This window comes from Strigops habroptila, chromosome 16 (assembly GCF_004027225.2).
Source record: "Strigops habroptila isolate Jane chromosome 16, bStrHab1.2.pri, whole genome shotgun sequence".
NCBI classification, from domain to species: Eukaryota; Metazoa; Chordata; class Aves; order Psittaciformes; family Psittacidae; genus Strigops; species Strigops habroptila.
Genome location: NC_044292.2, coordinates 4,755,050 through 4,779,893, shown reverse-complemented (window position 1 = coordinate 4,779,893; position 24,844 = coordinate 4,755,050). Strand labels below are relative to the sequence as shown.

General features: G+C 40.5%; 1 protein-coding gene across 3 annotated transcripts in view; it reads right to left on the bottom strand.

Moving 5' to 3' along the window:
• RERE (arginine-glutamic acid dipeptide repeats) overlaps positions 1-24,844 on the bottom strand; it is a 229,407-nt gene that overhangs the window by 102,893 nt on the left and 101,670 nt on the right. For all 3 annotated transcript variants that reach the window (XM_030507879.1, XM_030507880.1, XM_030507882.1), the window contains exons 4-6: positions 8,206-8,311; positions 6,669-6,765; positions 3,022-3,126 (exon numbers count right to left, since the gene is read on the bottom strand). In XM_030507879.1, coding sequence (XP_030363739.1) covers positions 3,022-3,126; positions 6,669-6,765; positions 8,206-8,311 — 308 coding nt within the window. The remainder of the gene's footprint in view (positions 1-3,021; positions 3,127-6,668; positions 6,766-8,205; positions 8,312-24,844) is intronic.

The window sequence follows — 24,844 nt, the reverse complement described above, 5'->3', positions numbered from 1 at the left end:
GTGCAGCTACTGATTCTCTGAAGTGGTACGTCAGGTCTGTTTGTCCATTAATGTTTGCTTACTGCTACTCTATATGCTTTGAAATGCTTTTAAACTCATTTCAGGGCATATACAATTCACCTAACATTTGTTCTCTGATAAAACACTGATCTCATCTGGCCATTTGGGAAGCCACAAGTTTGAGTGGGATTCCATGTTAGTGGAATTAGTCGGTGTCAGAGCAGCCACTGCTCTGAAGAGACATGAAATTAATTATCTGAAAGTACTTAGCATAAAATGAGTTTTCTTTCTCAGCTGCCTATACAAGCTTAGTGGATGTATTCCACACTCTTGAGAGCCAGGAACATTATTTCAGGACTACTTAGTAGCTTGATTAACACTCTATTCAAGGTCCTAACACCAGCCTCTAGCTTTGAGATTAGTTTAGGTCTTTACTCCACAATCAGATTTTTCTCACTGATGTGAGAATTACTCAGACATAGTGTGTAACCTTGTACAAAAAAATACCCCAAACCAGCTTGATATTCACTGTAAAGAAGAAAATTATCCCAAAACACAGAGGTTTGCACCTCCAGACCACAGAATGATCAACAACAGGATTGTGGTTGCTATTTCCCCAGCAAGGTTTCAAATAAACAAGAAAGCACAAAGCATACTTTCCTCTATGCACAGAAGGGCCTCTGGTTACACATCCACCACACCAGTGCTTTAGATGTGTTTGGGGTCTGGAGTTTCTGTGGGTTGTCTTGCAACTAGAACACTTCAAAACATAGAAAATATATACCCAAGCCACTGAGCTGCATTTCAGAGTCCTGGAAAAGTATATGGGCAGCTTATGTTGAACACAAAATCAAGTCACTCAAACAGAAATCCATGTTTGTAGATACAATCCACAACTCAAGCTTGTTTTGTCTGAGTGTATCCTATCACACATTACTACAAGTCAATTGGGGGGTCACGTCACAGTATCCTGAACCTCATCTACAACATATTGTTACTTCGAGCTACCATGAAACATCTTCCATCCTTCCCACGTGAAACAAAACACTACATTACCAAAGCTGATCAAGATGAAGACAAAGTTTAGTTTTTATAGACAAACCACCAACAGGTCATCCTGGATTGTGTGCTACAACACTTTTACATCCAGAAGCAAAATATATCTACAGATACGTACTCAAAGAAGCATGCATTGTAAAGCAGTAGCAAACACTCAGGTCAAATATAATCCAGCAACCCAGACTGAAATCCTTCTTCTACATCTCCCCTCGTTCCAAGACAAAAATACACACTTGAACTAGAAAAGCAAACCACAACCACAAAACAAAGTGGCTGTAACCAAATGAAGAAAAACCTGCATTTTGAGAGCTGGCTAGTGTGAGTAATTACCTGATCACTAAGTGCTATGCTCTGTCATTTCATTGATCTTTTCAGGGTCACTCATTTTCTAATAGCTGGAAGAATTAACAGCTACTTCTACACAGAAAGTGGGTTTAAAACCACAGTGAGTACTCACATAAATGGCATTTCATAAGAGAAATCATCCATTAAACACAGAACTTGAACACTAATACAAACAGTCCATTTAGCATTCATATCCTCAAAACTAAAATGCACCAAAGAGAAGTGACAAAGTTAAACACAGGCATCGAGCGTGATGCTGAATATCAGAGATACACCACACTACAGACTTCATAAACGCCTCACCTTGTGGGACCGCTCCAAAAAGATACACAAATGATGTTACAAAACCATTTTAACATATTGTATTATAAAATATTACAGGATTTCAGGCCCTTTCCCCAGAGCTCTGCACCACGCAACTAGCAAGATTGCCTCCTAGGGACTGACAGTGATACCTGCTATGAATGCAAACTGAATCTATTCAGGGAGCTTACCTAATCCAATACCCCATCTCAGACATAAGGGTAGTTTAAGACACTTCAGAGCAAGGTAAAGGCAGCCTCATAAATAGGCAATTACATAATAATATGCCCACACAGGGAGTTTCTTCCTAACTGCAAGCACTTAGCGGTTGGCTATGCCCTGAAGCATAAAGATTCCTATCTGCATTAAAAACACTAAATCTACCATGTAACAATTCAAATATTTATTCTTTATAGGCTTATCTAATCCCCACTTAGAATAATACTTTTCTCAACAGTATCTCTAGAAATCAAAGTCCACAGCTAATTGTTTTCTGCACTGAAAGAAACAATAGAGCTTTCAGCCAGCACAGACCTTGCTGAGCCCTGTTAGGTGCTATTCATCTTTTACTCAAGTGCTTGTGGAAATACATCCCTAAACAACAAGTTTCTTAAAGGCAGTATTTGTAAAGCATTCTCTGGGTTTACAAAACTACATAAATGAAAATATAAGAGACATGGTTTGGACCTGAAGAATAATGAAGGTACAGCCTAGTATCAGTTCTGCTTTGCAACCACAGCTGATGAAGGTCGGTTGGATGACCCCCTGCTGAACACTCCTTCTTCAGATAGGTATTAATTCCCAAAACCACCTTTCTGTACCTCTAATTTGCTCTAGGCCAGCAAAGCATAAACTAGGAATTGTTGATATGGGACCTTATGTGCGTATTTACACGTGAAAACAGGAATTTCCACACTTTAAAACTTTCAATTTGATTTCTTAAGTGTGCAAGTTTCAACATTGCTTACTAGAACGTGTGAATTTAGGAAGGATTTCCAGGGGTGTGCATTTAGCCAGTGACACAACTAAGAATTCCTGCTAATGACTGCAAGCTTTAAACCCAGTGCTTAAAACCCTGGTTTGAAGCAGTATGTTACTGACCCAGAGATGCAATCAGATGTCATGACCCACAGCACAATTTTGATACCTTCTCCTATACATACACTCCACAGGAAGATGCAGCTTCTCCCTCACATTCCTTCCACCCCACCTATCAGCATCATACTTGATTTCAACTTTACTTGAGTAGTTTTTTCCTGTTCCTACAGGCTCGGCTTAGTGGTAAAACTTGCCTTTAAAAGTCCCATCACTTACCTTGTCTCTGGATTATAGCCCAGTATGTAGAAAAATGAATCCACTCGGGCTTTAAACTCTCTAGCAGCAAATATGTCAGAGAAATGGGAGATATTACACTTCCCTCTGAAAGAAAGAGGGGAAACGGTATTAGAATTCAGTCCTGAAAAACAACTATTTTAATTAAGTGCCACTGCAATCTGTGTATAAGCCCACAGACATCCTTGTGTTCTCATAAATGTCTAGGCGGCCAGAAATATAAGCCTGTTGTAACAAATAACCATGCAGATTCTTCCCATGGTGGAAAGGGAAGAAAATGCAGTTACAATGTCTCGGATGGTGTTCTACAAACATTCATTCCTTCTCAATCAACCAGCATCGGGCCAAATTTCAGCATACCTTAGAAATACAGTCCTAAATATGTGGTCTTTTCAAAGGTTTTACAGTCCTATTACATACATGTTTTAAGGAAGCTTTGAAAATTCTATTTGCATTATTTAGGAAGTCAGCTTTTTATTTAGAAAGCTAAATAAAACTGCAGTTTAATAGCACTTCCAAATCAAAAGCAAAGCTATGTGGGTTTTAGCAATCCTAACAATGCAAATTCCAAGCACACACAAGTTTCTTCTACTTTCATACATAAAATAGAGACATTATAAAAAAGAGAGGGGGGAAAAAAGGGAAAAGAGGATTTATTGGCTTGTTCTAAACCAGATTGTTAATAATTTTTAACATGGTTTGTTGATGAAGTCATTATCCTTAAGGATGAGCATTAAGACGAGCTGTAAGAAGTTGCATCCCATTTCCTCAAGGGCTTCTTGGTCTGTTAATGTTCAACAGCTGCTGGGGTTTTGTCATTCAGAGCACTGCAGTTTGCTGCTGCCAAGTAAATCAGATCAGAAGCGGGCACAGACAAACAGGCCAGACAGGCAAAGAATTAGTGCTTTTTATCTCAACCTGATGCAATGCAATCAACAAAGCACAAGACTTTGCTCTTTTTCAGGATGTCAAGCTTTCTGCTACTAACACAGATCACATCTCTTTTCACTTGGTTTTACTCAACAGTCTTTGCTCTTATAAATAAGCTGCTATGGGGCTTATTTAACATTATAAAAAGGTTTGCCAGTCTTGGTTAAAATAGAATGAAAAGTGCTACTGCCACCAATCCCCCAAGATGAACAACTGTTTTGCCTGTAATAATAGTGGACCTGTTTGCCCAGCCTTCTCGACAGAGCTTAAAAGCACTGCATACTTGAAGAACAGCACTGGGAAGTTGAAATGCTAAGCCTGCTTTTCCTTCCTCATCTTCTGATGGTAAAGCACTTACCAATGAAGAGAACCTTGCCTTGCAACACCAGCTCTCTGATACACAACATCAACTACTACAGGAGAGAAAAAACACCCCAGAAGGATGATGGATGAATAAAGTTGCTGAGTGTTACAAGACAAAATCAATGTGGCTATGCTGTGAGCTGAGGCAGCACAACTGTCCCTATGATTGCCTCATTCTCAGGCAATCACTTTCCGGCAAAGGACAAAGCAACCCTGGGTGAGGCCAGGTTGGAATGGAACATTAGCAAGATCTGTAGCCCAGACATCACAAATACTGATGAATTTCTTCTGTCCCTGGTGGCTCGAGCTAGTTTCCTACCTGAGTCATTTAGAAAGAAAGAAAATGAGAAGGGGTATTTGTTTTGATATCTCACATTAAATTCCCATTTTAAAAGTGTTTTTGGGGAAAAGATTTAGTTTCCTTTCAACAATTCATCTGATGGTTAATAAGGGGTTTCCAAATAAGCTTGTATTATCTATACTCATGAAAGCAGTACATCTTGTTCATAGCGTTTCAGACAAGTAGTACTACATATTACCACAAAGCTTTACCATACGGGTAAAAAGGACATCACTTTCATTACACACTTCCCCTGGGATCTACAAGTATCCTCTAGTTAAATTTTTCCACTGGTTAGAGCAGAAAATTGGTAGTTACAATGACTGGTTTTATTTCCCAGTTTGTCAGCAATTCATTGTGTGACCAGAGCCATTTGTTTGCAGAGGACAGGGAAATAATCTCGTATTATAATAAATTAGAACTTCATGTTAAGCCTCCTTTCACGCATCACAATATATTCTGCCTACTTTGTGTTCTCAAGCTGTAAGAACACCACGTGCAATTACACCCTGATGTTCGTCTTGTACACTGAAAATCACTGACACGGATTAATGGCAATTTGCTAGGAAAGAATCAGCAAAAATATAAGCTTTATCCTGCAAAAGTGTATTCTCTCAATTATCAGCATCTTTACATACCATCTCCAAGCTGGTAAGAAATACCACAAGTATGAAGAATCCAGAACACAACAAAGCAACAGTGAAACCATATGCCAAAGAGAAACAAAAGAGCTATTTGAAAGCTGCCTGTGCTGTGCACTTCCAGACTACAAGATGACAGATAAAACACAAGACAGGTTGAGGAATTGATCAGTTTGGTCTTCCAGCAGCCTTCATTCTTTTTGGTAGGGGAGAAGAGAAGGTTATTTTTCAAGTTTGCTTGTATACACATATATCCCGTTTTTATTTTTCTATTCTCATCTTTTCTTTAAAGATAAAAACACAGAAAGAATGTAGAAAAGAGGTTAAAATACTCCCAGGGAAGATTGAGTGTCTCTCTGTTCAAGCAGACAGTTAGATTTCCAAGCCCGGTTCCATCAAGGCAGCCAACCTCCTGCTGGCTTGTTTCTGAGCATGCAGATTTCACATTGGAAGACGACCTTCTGTAGCTCAGAGAAAGCCCTGTGGAATTTCAGGAGACTGCAGCACACCACTGGAATTCTGAGTTTATAAAAGAAGTCTAATATGTAAATCAAAGACTTCATCTCACAGAACAGAAGTTGCAGCCAGTTTATCTTGCAGTAAGTGGCTTCAGCAAAGGGACTCTGAACAAAAAAATGTCTCCAGATGGTTCTGGTGAAACACCATCTGAGCATTATTATCAGGGAGATTATTCAATTTGCATTCTGACAATATCCATGCATGTTTGGCATGTGGAAAATGTGCTGAAAAATAATGCCTCCCTGTTTCTATTTGAAAACATTTGGAAGTAACGGTATATCCCCCTCAGCCTAGGCAAAGGTTAGGCACTTCAGTTCAAAACTTGGGGAGGAAAGAGAGCAGCAACCTCCCGGGAAGGGCACACAGTGCAGGGAACAATATCGGGGTCCATTACCTCCTGTCTGTAACAGCCAGTTTTTAATGGAGCTCTTAGCTGAGCTGCAACAATGACAAGAGCCTCAGAGAAAAAGCCTTTAAGGCAATTTAATCAGGGCAGCATCCTAACAGTCACTTTACTAGGAGGTGCTATTGTTAATAGGGAAATCAAACACGGAGGAGGGCTGGGTAGTATTTCTGCAGGAACCAGCAATAACCTAAATTGGCATTGATGGGAAACAATATCTTGTGAGCAACATTGATTAACTGAGATGAAAACGAGATTGGAGAATTACGGCTGCTTTTTGAATGGGAACAGATAACACAAGTTAATTACTGAGGAGAGAGGAGAAAGCTGAGCAATATGTTAATGATCCCCACACTAACAGAAAAAGCACCTCTCCCTCCATCTGTGTTTTCTCACCCACCTCAGACACTGCACCACATCCTCTGCAGCTTACCTGAGGGCAGCAGCGTGGTAGGTGTCAACGTAATCTGAAATGAAGAGCTCTCGATTCTTGATAACCGGGTCTGTAATAACAAGCTCTCGTCCAGAGTCTGCCAGAAAGCAAAAACACAAACAGAAACCCAACAACACGTTAGCTGCAGTCTGAAAGCATCTACCACTGACATTTTACAGGTAGTTTATTTACAGGTCAAAGCTTGAGGATGTTTCTTAGATACACACTCCTCAGTGTTCAGATGACACACTCGGACCGTTTCCATCACCTGTAAGGTATGGAAATAATGTGATATCCATTTTTCCACATGGATTCTCCCCTGCTGTAGGTAAAGAACTGCTGAAGAGCTTTCAGGGGTACTAGATGACACATACTGACCACTATAAGTGGTCACTTCTGGGTGAGAGGAACTAAGCAAGTTAATTTATCACTGACTTCTGGGTTAAGATTTTGGTGGCTTTGCATATTTGGCCTCAAATCTTCAACCAAATCTTGGCAGTATTAACTGCCTAGTGCTCTGTCTTTGACATAAACATTGATATTCCCAGTCAAATACAGAAAATCCTCAGTGTTAATGAGGATTTTTCCATGACTTCTTCAAAATGCCTTTGAAGAACACACAAAAATACTTATTCACACAGAGAGGAGTGTGACATAGAAAAGTCAAAACTGCTCACTTTTGGACGTTATGCCTATAATCCCATGGTTAGAAGTTTCAAATATAGTAACAGAAATGTTAGATTTGTGCAGCTTTTGCTTAAAGCCCACGCAAAATGTCCTTAATGCCGGCAAAAAGGAGACTAGAAGCTCAACTTTGTGCTGTCATGCACCAAAAAGTTGCCGTGTTCCACATTTTAATCATCAACTTTTATCATCACAATTCACCTTGGAGTGTCTTCAGCATTTTAACAGATGTCTCAAGGAAATTTCCTGGTAAGAATAGAAGCAAATGTTATGTCTCCCCTAGAGGCAAGAGATAAATGACATTGGAATATGTACTGAAGTTTCTCCTGCTTCTATTAAACCCAAGATCACACTTGTTTTTGCAGAGAAAAGGGGGAAAACTCAGCTATGAGAGCTGCAGTTATGTCACTTACTGCAATATTAATCACAGTGAGTGTTCATAGGTGCAAGGGAAAAGACTGGGCTCTTGTGACACTATGGAAGAATCACAAAAATAGAAGACATTGACAATTTCTTCAGACAACTTGGTCTTCAGCCAGTTCAGTATTAGTGCACTGTCCAGAAGGCCTACAAAGGATCCAGTGTTACTTCTCTATTCCCTTAAGGGATTAGTATAATACGGCACAGAGTTTAAACCATACCTGATGTGCATCTGATTATAGCCATGGTTACAGGACATACACGAGTTAGAACAAACAAAGCAGGTAAGAAACACCCTCATCCAATCTAACACATTGTGTTCATCAACCATCCTGGCATAAAGCAAGTAAAAGTGTTCTTGCTTTCTGGACTGTTAAAACTTCAAATTCAGAGTACAAGTAAAGAAGACCTTACTCTACAGAGCCTAACTTACCATTCTCATTGTGTCTGTCCTGAACCAAATGCTGATAGACTGAATCTGGGACTTCAGACTGGCGATAGTACCATTTGACATTCATAAGGAGGTGGTCCCGTTTACTCTGAAAAAGAAGGTCTAAAGGCATTACTAAAAAGGAAAATCAGACCACATCTGACACAATCTTCTAAAGTATAAAATCTGTTTTCGCACTGAAGGTAAGACCCAAAAGGGAGGAAAATGTATTTCCATGACAATGAAACAAGGGATACGTGCTATGACAAATTGACTTTCAAACTAGACAAAGGCAACAAGAACCTACTGCATCAGCATGCAGTTGTATCTCTGTATATATCTGACCAGCAAATACTCATCTATTCACTCACAAAACAGTAACCCAAGAGGAAACAGGGATCAGAAAAGGACTGGCAATTTTGGCCTCATGCAGCATGATCTTAGCCTGCTCATTTCTACAAACAACAAGTGTTTATGGCCAAACATGGAAAAAAGAATACCAACAGCCATATAATTCAATGCAACCACTCCTAACAGTTGTAACCAAGAAATATCAGATATTTTTAGCCCAACATAATAGTATATGTTCTTTATTTACTCTCCTTTACACAGCAGAACAGGCTGCTGCACTTCAATCCCAATATAGGCTCTGACTGCTCATGTACCTCACAAAACCAACAACAAGATGTACACAAACTGTCTTCCTCAAGTGCTCCTTTTTCATTTGAGGATCCAGCCACCAGTTTGTTCCTTCTTAGAAGGAAACTTAAGCATAAACATCACTTGAAAATAGAATTTACAGATCAAGTTACTACAGACTCTGTACTTCAGTTTATCTTTGAAATCCTTAGTAGTCAATTCTTTCCACTGCTCCACAACACTTGAAGAAACAGAGGAAGGGCCTAATGGGAAATTAACATTCTTCTGGCATGAGGCAGCTGTTTTTTCTGGACTAAAGTTCTCTAGACCCTTCGAAGGCTGCTCTTAAAACACATTTAGAACTTAAATCGCAGGTCACTGGACCAGAACATTCTTCTCCTCCCTCCTGTTCCCATCAGCCTGGTTGTTAGAGCAATTTCCACCCTTTCTGCTTAATAAACAACGTCCAAATCTTTCCACTACATGCACTTCTTGAAGCCTTCGATTAAAACCTCATGTAATACCATAAAACAACTGCTAGTGGCAGCATTGTGCCAGAAAAAGCTTTGTTAACTGATCACCACATGTGCTCTGTGCACTGAGAGCCTCAAAAAAGCATTCAGGAACATCCTGAGCATATCTGTGCTGTACGAGGGAAACCTGAACCTCCTCTTTTTTGTCTTTTTAAATAACACATTTGCAGTCAAAGACAACGAGCTTGCCTAATGCATGGAACAAAATCAAAAGGACAAAGTCTGAGAGGCAACGCCGATCCCTGCTACCTGCTGTTCAAACCCCATGGTTGAGACTTGGCTGGTCTCCTGATACAAAGCTCTGTGCAGCACAGTTTTTAGGAATAGTCTGAGTTCTGAAGACTAAAACAATACACATGTTCTGTTACCCTCTTGCTATTTGTTCATAAGCTCTATTAGTGCTACAAGAACTGCACGCAACAACGATGGGAAACAATAACCCAGTGTTTCTCTAGGAATTCTCTTTGCATTTCTTAGCTGAAAGGAGAAAACCCCCATCTTGTGTTACACAAAACCTTTACAGCACACTCAAAGTATCACTTGTGGCACAAAACCTACTCACTTATATGTATAGAGAGTTTACAAGCAGCACCAAAAGCTAATGCTTGGATTTTCTTGGTTTGTGCCACTGAAGCTAAGTGTCTTTCACATAGTTCCACACTCCAAGGAGCACTATTAAAGAGGTGGAAATACATCTGTATGAAGCATAAGTATATATGTATATGCAACCATGAAGGACCACCACAAAATACAGTACCAAATTTGGTGTTGGTGGTAGTTCTGAATAGCAAATGACATTGGGGAGAAGGACTAGAAACCTACACTGTGCTCTGCAAGGAATGGTGCTACAAATGCTTAGCCACAAACCAAACCATCAACAGTCTGAACAACAACCAATACCTAGAGGAGAGATCTGAGAAAAGGGAACACCTTATCGTGTATCTTGGTACGAAGTAGTCATGGAGAGGACACAGGGAGCAGATGATGAATGAATGGATACACTCTCACATGGAACTTTACAGCCATTTGCCATGAGGGGACAGTTCTGCAGAAAGCTCTGTTAGTGCTCACGTTTTGAAGGTGCATCCTCTATGCCTGCATCCATTGAGATTAAATTACAATAAAAAGGGAGGGATCAAAACTGCCCAACGTTTTCATTGCTTTGGCATCGCATGGAGCTGTGTGTTGGGAGGTCACAGCTGTATTTTCAATCAAGCCAGAAGTGTAAAGGAGTTGTTGACACCATCACTTCACTTCCCTGCCTCAGTTTCTTCCTGTATCATAGAGTAGCACAGGGCTTTCAGCAGCACAGGGATGAGGCCAAGGTCAACACTTACAAAGTGTTAATACACTTATATAGATGAAATTAGTGGTTGGAAGCAAGGTTTTGCCACTTCTGCCATAAGAGACCACCTCAATCCCTCCCTTCCAAAAGACCCTCCCAGTTTGTCATTCAGTCAATGCAAAGAGAAGGTTTTGCTTATTGCCACATCTCCTAGAAGTGTCATTGAGTTCCCCAATGTGTGTTAAAAAAGAAATGGAATTGCAGAGGATTAAACAAGAGCTTTTTAGGAACATTCACACACTAACACACAATGAAGGGAGCCAAAGTATTTGCTATGTTTTGCAGTATTTTATCACCTCATCTCTCGAAGATCATAGAATCCCAGCCTGGTTTGGGTTGATGGGACCTTAAAGCTCATCCAGTTCCAGCCCCCTGCCACGGGCAGGGACACCTTCCACTAGAGCAGGTTGCTCCAAGCCCCATCCAACCTGGCCTTGAAAATCCCATACCTTAGGAAAGCTTAATATCTAACATCTAAAGGTACTCCAGAGCTTTTTTGTTAGTTGCAGCATTTGAGTTTGATAGGAAATCACTCATTTCCCATTCAGAAACTCCTGAATGGAGCAATATTCCCTGAGTTCAGAGACTCAGGGAATACCTTAGTTGTTCCCTGCACTGTTTTATTCCAGAGGTTGGCAGTTACTCTGCACCGTGAAAGAGAACAACAACATTTCCTCCCCTGAAATCAGATTCACAATCGGGAAGAACACAGGGAATGAGATTGAATTTCAGGAGGCTGCTGAACCTGGGAAGTTTTCAGAGCAGTGATGAATTACCCCACACTGCAGCCTGCCAACAGGAATGCTATTGACTTCGTTAGGCTGATCGTGTAGTTGTGTGGCATTGGCAGAGGGGAAGATTACAAAGAGGAATTACAGGGGGTTTCATAACACAGAACAGTGGCTTTTCTTTCACCTCACTTCAGAAAATAAAAATAATTTATCTTTAACAACTGAGGAAAAAGATGAAGTTAGAATTAGAACCAAACCAGATGATGAAAACAACAGACAATCAATCCAAATGGCGTGGTTAAGCCCAGATTTGAAGCCCTGGCATACCCCGACTTCATATGCTTTTAACTTGTAAAATCTAGATTTTATGAAACAGGCATTTTAAATGAATGATAAATGATAGGAAATTATAACACGGCCAATGTTCCTATCTTAAAAAAAATCACCAGACTTATCATATATCTTTCCAAATGGAAAACAGCACAAGCTCCACAGTGCTGACTGCTCATCATCATCTGAATCACAGAACACACACGGCACGACTCAATGCCTCCACTCATAAGGAACACAGAAACAGAAATAGCATTTATAACTGAGATGAGCAAGTAACTGTTTAAAGCAAAGCCTCTGGACAATGATGGAACTAAAACCACGCTGACATGGTACCAGGCTGCTGTTTGTGCTCTGCTCACAGCGGTTGGTTTTGGGAGCAGGTTGTGTGATCTGATCTTCTTCTTAAATACCTCTTTTTTCCCCCATGATTGCTGCTTTTTGTCCAGTTAAAGAGCTTCACCTTGAAAGTATTTTCTCTATTCCAACATGTATGGTTTTGTGGGTTTTAAACCTGAACTTTCAGTCTCCTTAAAAAACACAAAACGTCTGTCAGAATCTTCTTTTCCATCCTTCATTGCACAGAAATTCCTAGACATGCTATTTTGTCAGCCAGCTTTCTAAATATGGATGTCATTTACAGAGCAGACTATACTCAGAGGTGTCAAGGCGCCAGCTTCTGTGGCAGACTATTTATTTTAGAACCATGTGCACACAAAAGAAGTGTCCCCAAGTTCATAATGTGTTACTTTTTCTGCTTTTTACACCTTTACGTATGAAAAGCTGCAGATAGTCATATGCCAAACCCCCACTTGCAGAAATCACAGCAATGGCAAATGCTTTAAGTGTCTTTGTCAGCTCTAAAAGATTCCTCATGCTACAAAATCTTCTTCCCTTTAATGAAAATACTGGCTGTTGCTGCAGTACTCAAAAGTACTCATCTGGGGGGGGGGGGGGGGGTTGCTGTCGGTTTGGGTTTTGTTCCTTTTAAAACACACGAATCAATTTTGGACATTCAACAAGAATTAGATGAAATCTGTAATTGCATTAAAGCATCCCAGTTCGGGAGCATCTGGTCAGCTTCTATTTATAAGTGAGCCTCTCCCTTAAAAGGGAGAAATATAATCTTACAGGTTCTCTCTAACACTATGAACATACCGATTTCCACAGCATTTACTAACTCCAAGGTGCCAGTTTTCTTTATAAACACACTTGAGAACAGAGTTGCTGCACATTACAATTCATATCTTAAGGGATTCCACATTCTCTTTCCAGGGTTATGACTAACCCAATTGTGCAAATGATCACAGATGTCCTGCAGATTCCCTCAGAGGGATTTAAGCAGTATACTTCATTACTTGCCCTATTTAGATACCGTGTTAAATCACAACTAGCTTTGGAAGCAATATCCCAAATGCTGGAGATGACAGATGGGCACACTGGAGTCCGTGAATAGGGGCTATTTCAAAGAAACAAACAGCAAAATAGAAACAAGGAAAAGAACATCTTTCCTTTCAAACTTATTTTCAACAACGACATTTCTTTATCAGGAAAAAATAATTCTAAGCTACCAAATTCTTTGTGTTATTTTAACATGATAGTATTTTAATGTCGCTTCACTGCTCACAACCAACGCTTTGTGCATTGCAGCACAGAAGCTCTGGCCTCTCTAAGCCAGTTTTCATGTGGATTTTCTTTTTTAAACACTACAAATTAACCCAATGCTTTGGGGCACATTTGTTTGTCCCCCCAAATGCTGATTTCACATCACTCAAACAGTTCTAACTGTGCTCCATGACATGGTATTAGCCCGACTCCAACACACGTGGTAGGTTTGACTTGCTCTACTTGCTTTCCCCATCCATCTCTTGCCCTTCCGTGCCATGTTGAATTGCTGCCTGTATTTCCACTCCTACTAGAGAAGTATTTTTACACTGACCCATTTTTAACACTGCCCATATTCAAAAGAGGAGAAAAGAAAAAGACCACTTATACCAGATCTACTGGGGGGGGGAAAAAAAACCACAGAGTGAGGACATAAAGCAAACTATCTGGAAATCAGGAGCTGAAGAGATCCAGCATCATTCTTCCTGCCACTCTGCAACAGCACATGTAATTTCACATTTCTCAGGCTATTTTTTTGTAGGCTGTTTCCTAATTGAATCAGAAACCTGATCAGCTGTTTGTAAGCCAAGAAAACCCAGCCTGGAAATGCAGAGGGTATTACTACAACTGAATGTTATTTTTGCAGCTTGATTATTTAATTCAGATGCATGCACATTAACACATAATTACTTCTTGCAAGCACAGAAGCATTGTCAAAAGTGAGAGCTATCAGTATTCAGCAAGAAAAATGTTAAAGAGGAGCACTAAATATGGCAACACACAGTTTAATCCTCCCTGCCCCTCCAGTACAACAACCCAAGGCAGCCGTTCTCTTGGTTCCTGTCCTCTTAACCTGAACCAACACAAAGACTGCAACCTTTAAACCTGTTAGTGTTATCTAATGACTATTCCATCTATAAGAGCTTTTCTAATAGAAACATGCCTTGATGGCTTATCTCAGCACACAAGGCAGGCCACAAAGAACCGCCGGCGTGATTGAGCGCAGTAATGGAAGGCAGGAAATGAGAAGGCTTGGTTAAGCTGCGGATAATCGATCAGTGTATTCAGTGAAGTGTGAGCTGAGCTGGGAATAAGCTGCCTGGGGTATCAAATATTGCTGTTTCCAGGGTAAAGGCCCATTTCTGTGATCTATGGAGGAGAAAGCATAATTTATTGACAAAACAATATAGCAGTTTTTCCCAATGTCTCGCTCTTGCCATTTTGTGATTGTATACAGCAAGAATTTCTCGTGTCCCTTTTTTATTCACAAAGTCTAACTCAGGAAATTCCCTTTGGAATTCGTGAAATCACCTTGGTGTGCTGGAAATTAATTCAGTCTTATATACAAATAACTCTGAGATGTAAAACAAGCATCACGCTCACCTTCCCCTCAACTTCAAACTTGTACGCTCAGATGTAAGTGCACACAGGTTGCAGTTCTTTTGCTCAGAGCCACTCTTCTCTGGTGAGAATATTATTTCTAGATATTATAGTCCAGATATTATATTCTAGATATATTCTACATCTCTACTACAGTTTCTACAAGTCTGAAGCAAAACTGTTTGCAAACACCACGAACCATTATACAGACAGGTTATTTGTAGACAGAGTTGCTTCCTACATAAGGAAAATGGAAAGCATGCAAGTCCTAAACATACCTGCAAATCTCAGCCTACACACATTCTGATATATACACATGCAAGTATAAAACAACAATCTGTTTGCCTACACCTTTAAAACAATTGCAAAAGATGGCCAAAATTAGTCTTAAATCATGCTTCATCTGCAGGATTGTGTTTCCTGTGTTGTGGGGATGGCCAGACAGCTGGATTCTAAGGTTTTTGCTATCGAGACTCAAGCCTTTTTAAAAGCACTAGGTGATATGCTACTTATCTGCATGTTAATTCATAGTAGCTGCCATATGCTGTCTCCTCGTGTGGGTGGTTTGGCATTAGAGTTGCTAGACTGTCTTAAAAAAACACACTCTTCAGATCACCAGAAGAGCTGTACTATCAAAACTTGCCACGCTGCCATTTCATGAACACGAGATGTTCTGCTGGGATAGCTATTACAGTCACAAGGAATTCTTACAGCATATGACAGAAAAAAATAATTATGGTAACTGAGAACTAGGGAAAGATTCATCAGAAACTGCAACAAATAGCACTAAAAGACGGTACGAGCCAGAGTGAATTCAACACTAAGGTCTGCCTCATATGGATACAGATGAGCACTGAATAATTAGGCTTTAACTAGACGCACTTTGAAGACACAGCTCAAGTTGAGCCAGCTAAATGCATTTTTCTCTGTCTGCTCCTCATTGCTCTGTCTTCCCCTCCATACTTCTACAAAAATTAACTAATATGGAATAAATGTTACTTACCAGCTCTCAATTTTATTTAGTGTCACTCAAATCTTTCCTTTCCAGGTATCAAATCTGGGAATTATGCATCATATCAAAGAAAACCCAAGGAAGAAATGAAAATACCATCAGGGAAACAGTCATTCCTTTCCAAGACCTAAGCCCATATGGAAAAATAGCTTTATTAAGACACCTGCCATGATCCAAATAACAATTAAACCTGACTTTCTTGGGTAAAAGTCAAAAAAGCAACTGTGGAAAAGGCAACTGAAATGGAGTGGTTTGGCTTTACCAATTTTGTTAAAGAATAGGTAACTATTTAAAGTCTTATTCTTTGACAGTGTTTTCTAAAGGCATAGGGCCATTAAAGTTTAACATGAAGCCTCCCGTTTTCTACTGAAACAGAAGAGCAAAGTATGTAAAAATATCTGCTATATAAATGAGTGGCCCAAGTTAGTTACAGAATGACACACTTTTATATGTGTAAAAGAGAGTATGTGTTGTTATACAAAAACAAGTGTAAGCTAGAATTGCTCAAAAGGAGACTACATGGTTACTTGGAAATGAAGCTATGAGGGCATCAGCCATCTGTCAAAGCAGAACAGTTTGCAACACATTCAACTTCCCCCTGTCCTTTTGTATCCAGGCTCTGTGGACTCTTCACTTTCAATATTCAAAGAGTCCATCTTTTTCCATTGGAATTCCATTCATATTCACACCTTAGAAAACGGGATCAATCAGCAACTGCCATCATCATCATCTCTGGTTTTAAGATCACAAAAGAGGCCAATTGGGACCAAACACAAAACTGCTCTACATAGTCTTTGCCCAAGTTATTAGTGTTTGCTACCCAAATTCCCAAGGCAATTTCCTCCTTACCTACAACACTCAAAATTAATCCCATCCTCCCTTACTTTTAGCTGGCAGTGATGAAGAAACAGGGGATGAAAACCAGCATTGCACAATACATCAAATACCAGATATTAAATATATACGTATTCATTCGTATGGTTTTAACTTTTGAACAATCCAGAAGACAGAACTGAACAGAGCCTCATGCAAGTTTTCAAGGAGAAAAAGAACATTACTCAGTTCAGGTAACAACCATAAGAGCTGTCTGTATTGAAAACAAACTACAGTATTTACTCCATAAACTTTTCAGCTTTACTAGCAACAAAGCTGCTTTGTCAGCTGAGATCTAGCAAGTCACCTGCTTTCCCATCAGTGAAATCCACCTAAAACAAGGGACAACACCCTTAAAATTTCAGTGCCATTCTAAATGAGAACAGATAATCTTGTCTTGTAAAAAAATAAAATAAAATAAAATAAAAAGGCAGTTATGCTTAAAACCTGACTGGCTTAGAATAAAAATATGATAAGATCTTTCAGGAAGGTTATGGGTCATTGCTTACTACCTCATTTAATCCCTTTGTGGTATCTTTCTGCTCCGTTTCCCTTTTATGTTCTTTGAATCCCATCTGTGGTTCATGGTGTCAGTTATGCTGAGCAAAAGCATAAAGTAACCACACTATTACACTGCACAACTACCCTTGAACAAGCCCTTTTAATTGTAGCTGTCAGGACTAGAAGACAGTGTGTCCACGTTTCCCCCCTGTGAAAGCTTCTGGGGCACAAAAAGCTTTCCCCAGTCGACTGCTGCCTTCTTAGGGAAAATAAGCAGCTGCCTGCCCCAGAATATCCAAATCAGTGTGTATGTATCTGACGAGATCTCTGCACACAGAGGTATCAGCACAGACGCACTCTGTGCTGCCTCCACAAAGGGCCAAGAGGAAAGCACGAGTTCCGCTGCACACCATGGGCAGGCAGTTGTGTGCATCCAGGGTTACTATTCTCATTTTAGCAAGCCACATCTCCATGCAATGCCCACAAAATGTTGCCTTGTGCTCGTACTGAAGCAACCCAAAAGCCAGCAGCATGTGCCTGAGCCCAGACCTCCCCGTGTGCTGGGCTGCATCCCCAGAGTGAGAGCAGCAGGTCAGGGAGTGGATTCTCCTCCTGTATTGCACTCTGGGGAGACCCCCCCTGCAGTCCTGATCCAGCTCTGAGGCAACAGCACAATAGGGATGTGGAGCTGTCGGAGCTAGTCCAGAGGAGGCCACGAGGGATGGAACTGCTCTGCTCTGGAGACAGGCTGATCCTTTCAGACCCAAACTATTCTGTGATTCCATGATTTCTATATGTACACATTTACGGTGCACTCAGCGCTGTGGTACAAAAACCACCGGTGAAGCCATGGAGGTGCCACATGTCAGCTGCTATTTCTACTATATCACAAAAGCCCAATACAAAAGACACAAACATGGGTGAGAATTCATTAATGGGCTGTAATTAAAAACACTGTTAGGGAAAGCAATAAGCACCATTTTTGATCGCAGCGTCTCTGTTCATGTTTGCTGCTTCTACGAACTCCACTTTTGATTACACATTAAGCCTTCCCACAGAAGGAAATTTGGCAGCAAGCTGCTGAAACAGTATTGATAGTGAACCTCCTTAACACACGGGCTGATTAGCATTTCTATTGCTGCACTGCATACATCCACATTGTACATCAAATACACTCTGTGTCAAGCATAATAAGCAAACAGTTACCTAACAACTAATGGTATTACAAACGCATTTAACTAATCATTGAATATGTGCTCTGGTAATTAAATTCCATTAAGGATTTTCAAGCCTTATCTCAAAGAAACGCACCACTGAAATGAAGGTACCATTCAGACTCTGCCTGACATTTGCCATTAAATGTCATTGATAGTATATAGCTGAGATCTAATTGCTGAGCACCACCAGCCACAGTATTTATCACTTCTATTAAAACAAGCAGCACACAGCAGTAGGAATATTTGAAGCCATCATATACAGTTTAAATAGATTTCTCACCTTTTAAATATCAAGAGGCCACATTTTCTTGAACATCTCACTAAGGGGTTTACCTTTTAACAAAGAGATACCAAGAGCTAAAGGATAAAACAATCAGGAGACAGTTTGCTCTGCAAACCCAGCATAGAGTTTGAACAGTCATACTGGCTGTTAAAATATCTCCTAATAGCCAGGGGAATTTTATGACAGGAAATATTAAAGCACCTCTGCAAACTGGCTCTCTCTGCCAGCAAACTGGGGTTAAAATTATGGATGGAAAAGGAAGAATATAAAGGCTCATGAGCCAGATCCTGGGATTTGGCTATTTCACCGCATAAGCAAATGCTGTTCCTCTGAGGAAACAAAGTGTATTTGGAACATAAATGCCTGTAAAGTAAATGTTTCCTTATGCAGCTTCTCAGAGGATGCAACTATTTGCTTATGCATGGTCAGTTGCTTTAATGTGTACATCCTCTAACATGCTATGTTACAGAGAAAGCTAACATTTTAAACCAGGAAAAGAACTAATCTGGTTTTATACATGTGCTTCATGTAGCTGGGTGTTCAGACACTGGCTGAGACACAGTCATGACAGAGCCTTAATAAAAATACGACTGTCATTCACGGATGTGAAACAAAGCAGAGCAGCTAATCAAGAAAACAAAACAGCACCCTTAAAACAAATGTCAAGTTGTAAAAGATAGGACTGGATCTTACTATGCGGGGAATTTCTAATACAGATTGCTGCTGTCTGCTGCAATATCAACAGCTAGAATTAGCAACACCAGACTTGAGATTTTTCCTTTGTATTTATATGTAAATCAGTACTAAATAAATAGCCCCAAAGCCAGGTCCACAGGCTGCAATCTAATCTAAACCTGGAGATTGGAAAGATGGCCTCCATTCATCTGGAAATAGCTAGATATTGAAAATGCTAACATCAGAAATAACGACACTGGAGAGCAAAATGGATATATTTACCTGCTATAAAAGAAAAAATCTCCAAGGAAAAGTTGGGAGAGAGGAACACAGGAATAAAAACAACATCCAGGTGCTGAAAGTCACATGTGAACATACAGACAACCAAGGTGAACAATAGCAAAAGGGGTTCTGAAACAAAAATATATACTTTTGAATATATAGTACATGTATGAGGGACACCATCTGCGCTCTTATTTGGATTAAGATTAAAGTCAATACAGCCAGCCAAGCTAATACACAGTTCTGATGCTAATTGTCTTGGGCAATATAATCGTCACTGCATTACAACAAATGAAGCTACTAATAGCTTCCATTTTAAAAAGCCAAGGTGTTAATGCAGTCAGAGATCCAGAAGTAGAATGCTTTGAGACCAACTAGTAGTTCCATAAACCATTCAGTCCTCCTATATAACTCAACTTAATTTACTTTATTACTACAGGCACTGGATGGAACCCATCTTTCCCAGATTCAAACGTTCTTGACTGAGAAACCCTCATGTGTTATGAAAGGTTTATACTCTTCCCATTGTTCTGGGCACAAGGATTTATACAAAGTGTATCATCACAGCACATTTTTTCCCCAGATTTATTGAAAACAGTAGGGCACCTGATTAAGAATTCTGTGTTCAACCATTACCTATAATTGCAGAAACAGGCAGAATACCTTACCAAGAAGAAGAGATTTTCATAAAGCCAATGAAATCACCCTAACCAAGTGTTACTAAAACTTCTAATGGAAATGTGTGTAAAACCTTATTTGATTGTTTTAGAGATAGCTCATTATTTACATTAGTTTCCTTTTACCAGATGCAATCTTGACATATAAGTGGTTTTAAGATCACCATGAACTTAGTTCTTCAAACTACTTACTAAGAGTCTCACTTGGGGGCGGAAATAAAAGTGTTAGAGATCATGTAATGAAAGTGGGTGCTCTCCCTCCCTTTGATGCATATGTTAGAGGAAGGAGCCTACTGAAATCAATATTGAAGCACATATATTTGAGAAGCTTGTGCAATTGTCTTCAGTTCTGGCCACACCATCTCTTTGACTTCTTGTCAAAAGCTCATGTATTTGGTTGCACAGACCAGCAAAGGGCACAGACCATGCGCCACTGGGAGCCTAACCCTAAAGGTATGGAGCTACCTGAGTATTCATTACCTTAGAAAAGTGAAATAAAATGTACTGGCACCAGCAACACTGATAAATACACGTTTCAACACCTAAACTGATGTAAACTATAGTGCTTGTCCTACAAGTGCTTTCCAGTAAGTACAGCAATAAATGAATCTTTAATATAATGCAATATTAGCTCACATTTAAATATTTACTATGCAGTGAGTGCATTTCAAACACCTGCATGCTCCAGGTACTCTCCTAGCTGTTTATTCTCCTGTCCCAACGTCTTTACTGAGAAAAAGCCCCTTTGGTTTAATCCCTCCCCACATTCAGCATCAAAAGGCAAATACTAAACACCCACTGCAGATACTGTATTAGCCAATGGAGAGCAGTCAACACGTGGGGAACAGAGCACACTGAAAGGACATGCCCTTCCCAACTGGAAGTGAAGCTCATGCAGTACACAGACTTACACCAAGTAGCAGGTTACACTGAAGACTGCAGAGAGCACCGCGACAGCTGCACTTCCCAGATGAAAGATTTATAACGGTATTTTACCACAGTTAATGGAATTTTGCCCTTCAGAGTGTGAAGTTTTTTAGCTTAGATGCCCAAGCTGCTTCAGAACTCAAACAGTTTATAGCGAAACAACGGTCTGAGAAAAGCACATCGAGACAGCATATGGAATCAGTATACAATCTGCAGGTATTTCCTTACAAATACACCTCAGGTAACACAGGGTAGCTCTCAATCACAGTCCACACTGGCAATCACAACCATCTTTGATCATGAGCAGGGCACAGGGAGCAAGAACTCCAAGGTTTATGAACAACACAAATACGTGAAACACCCCAATACATCAGAACCAGGAAACGAACATCAAATAGCAGCTTCCTTTTCTGAAAACCTATTTCTCAATTTTTTCAGCAACAAGCATTCTGAAAAGCATCCAAGGGAATTCCTTTCTGCAGATTCCTTGCCATGCATTGTGCGTATTATATATAACACACCTTCTGCCTCACCAGGCTCTGAGGTTCAGGCATATCAAAGCACCCAATTGCCTTTCCCCCGCTCCCCCTTCCTTTTTTTTTTCTAAGCATGAAGAATATGAAAGCACATTCTGAAGATGGTCCTTGTTAGCAGATCCATTTTCATCTCTTTAAACTCAAAGAGAGCAATTCCCTTGAAAACTGTCACAGCATTTTTGCAATCCATAAAGAGGAAGTTCAACAGCCTTAGGTCACTAATCATAACTACAGTAGATATAGAGCATAAATTATGTCTTTCTATTTCACAGTAGTGAATCACATATATTCTTTTATCTTATTTATGTGATTCTTTCTATAAATCAAATATTCTAGACATGTTTGCAGCCAGTAGGGTATAAACACTGGCAACTCCTTTCTCTGAAGTAATATCCCCAGCATTAATGTTCCATCTCCTTTCCTTTCTGCAAGGTTATGTGTAAGCCTCAGCTTAGAGCAGCGTTCCAATACCTAAAGGGGGCTACAAGAAACCTGGAGAGGGGACTTTTTATAAGGGCCTGTAGGGACAGGACAAGGGGAATGGCTTTAACCTGCCAGAGGGGAGATTGAGATGAGCTCTGAGGCAGAAGCTCTTCCCTGTGAGGGTGCTGAGGCGCTGGCACAAGGTGCCCAGAGAAGCTGTGGCTGCCCCATCCCTGGCAGTGTTCAAGGCCAGGTTGGACACAGGGGCTTGGAGCAACCTGCTCTAGTGGAAGGTGCCCCTGCCTGTGGCAGGGGGTTGGAGCTGGAGGAGCTTTAAGGTCCCTTCAACCCAAACCAGGCTGTCATTCTACAACCTGTACTTAGTAGGGTGCCATGGCTTTACTGCTAGTGTAACCATTCCCTCTCCTTTCCTTTTTCTATATACAAACACATACAGATGCCACATTTATTGCTACTTCTATTGCACAGTTACTTGGAAACAGATTGGTGAAGCTGTCAAGTGGCTTTAAGTCTAATCAAGCATCTTTTCCATATATCAAAGCGCTGTTGTGCAGATGAAGTTGTATATACTTTATACTGCAGCTACTCCAGCATTTCTTAGACATTTAACACATTTCAGGAAGATGCACATTGCACTGAGTCATAAATGTGGGATACAGACTTCCGAGGATGTTCATTCACAGTATAGCATTAGTGAGCTTTCCCAGGAAGATTAGGCTATGGAGCACAAAAGAGCAAGTGCAAGCACTTCAGTGGTGCTGGGCTACTTGAAAAAAGCCCCGGTGAATCAGACATGCACTGGAATTCTCCAACTGCAAACCGCAGCAAAAGAGATCAGTCTTTCCCCCCCCCCAGAGTCATCAGTCTGCAAGACAACAGAGCAAATTCCCTTCTCATCCCAATTTGTTGTGAGCTACTGCTCACAGCCCCACTCTCAGAACTTTGGTAGCACCAGAACCTGATTTTTGAGAAGGATCCTCACATTTAGATGGATTTCTGCTTTATATTTTATGCTGTAATTACAACTTATTTTCCACTTTAAAAAGCACATTTTACAAATCAAAGGCTAACACCGTTTGTTGTTTTATGCAGCATTCCTTACATGAGGAGCATTAACAGTAAATATAGGTGGCTGGAACAAGAATTGCTTTACACAACAATAGTTTGTATGTTTTCCAAAATGAACAAGTTTAAATAATTAGATTCCCTTAGTACAAGTTTGCTTTAATAATTCTGCATTGCTTTTAACCCTAGAATGTGCCGAGAAACAAGACACTTAAAGGAATAAGAGTAAAAAAAGAGTTCTGCTCAGAAAGCAGAGCAGGATACTATGCACCACTAATTTAATTAAAGAGTCATTTTCCTTTTAAATACCCTCTAATGGCCCAAAACGAACTCAGGCTGATTTAAAATCAATCACTTTAATCAAAATTACAAGTTCAAATTCTCTGTGGATTAGTGCTCAGTGACTACAGAGTCAAAAATGCACATCCATCACAGCCCTACATTTGACTTGCTCCAGGTCCCAAGTAGGGAAAAGCCCCAGTCATCTCATTTACACAAACCACATGAATTTAGACTCTCCAGCCAGGCAGCAAACGAGCCCCTAACTCCATTCCTGCTCTGAACAGGCCCTCAGGAGCACACAGCCCTCACGCCTGCCTTCTGGAGAGAAGAATTTGAGAGAGATCTGAAACTCTATTAGACAGTCACAAGGTGGAGCTGACTTGAAGCATTTTCTTAAGTGGCTCCATCAGTCTCTCTGCTGTATAAAAAGGGGACATGCATTGCCCTTCCTGCCACTCCAACATGGAATGCATCCCAGGTATTCAGAAAGCATCTTAGGCTGTTTTCACTTCCACACACCAGCATTTTTGTACCTCTCACCAGCAGCCTGTGAGAACAACCATCTTTGCTAGTATTTCCATACAAAAATCAACACATTCTGACAGTGTGGTGTACTAACACCAAATGTAGGAAAGACAGACCAAATAACCATTTGCCTTCAAGAACATACTTGCTTTACACAACAGTCACACAGCAAGACTGGAGTAGTCAATGGGAACAACACACCAGCAGTGATAATCCAGTAAACTGACATTTCAGAACACACACCAGTTGTATCTATGACATTATCACAGAATCATGGACTGATTTGGGTTGAAGGGAGCTTAAAGCTCCTCCAGTTCCAACCCCCTGCTACAGGCAGGGACACCTTCCAGTAGAGCAGGTTGCTCCAAGCCCCTGTGTCCAACCTGGCCTTGAACACTGCCAGGGATGGGGCAGCCACAGCTTCTCTGGGCACCCTGTGCCAGCGCCTCAGCACCCACAGGAAAAACAGGAATAAAGAGTCCAACCAACTCAATATGGGGCAAGGAAAGTGGAAGAGAGATTTCCGATGACACTCACATCTCTACACAAGACCACCAACACAGTGGACACTTGCCACCTCCCATCTTCAACCACGCACTGTTGTTCTAGAGCACTTCAGAACCTTTCCTTAGGCAGCCTCAGTGGTTTTCCATAAATGAACTCGCACTCATAAATGAACTGCACTTTCTCCAAAGTAGCTGGAAAAATCAAAGGCGTCTGTTTTACATATTTTGCATTATTCTTTTCTGCCCATGTTTTATTTTTGAGCATCCAGATAGG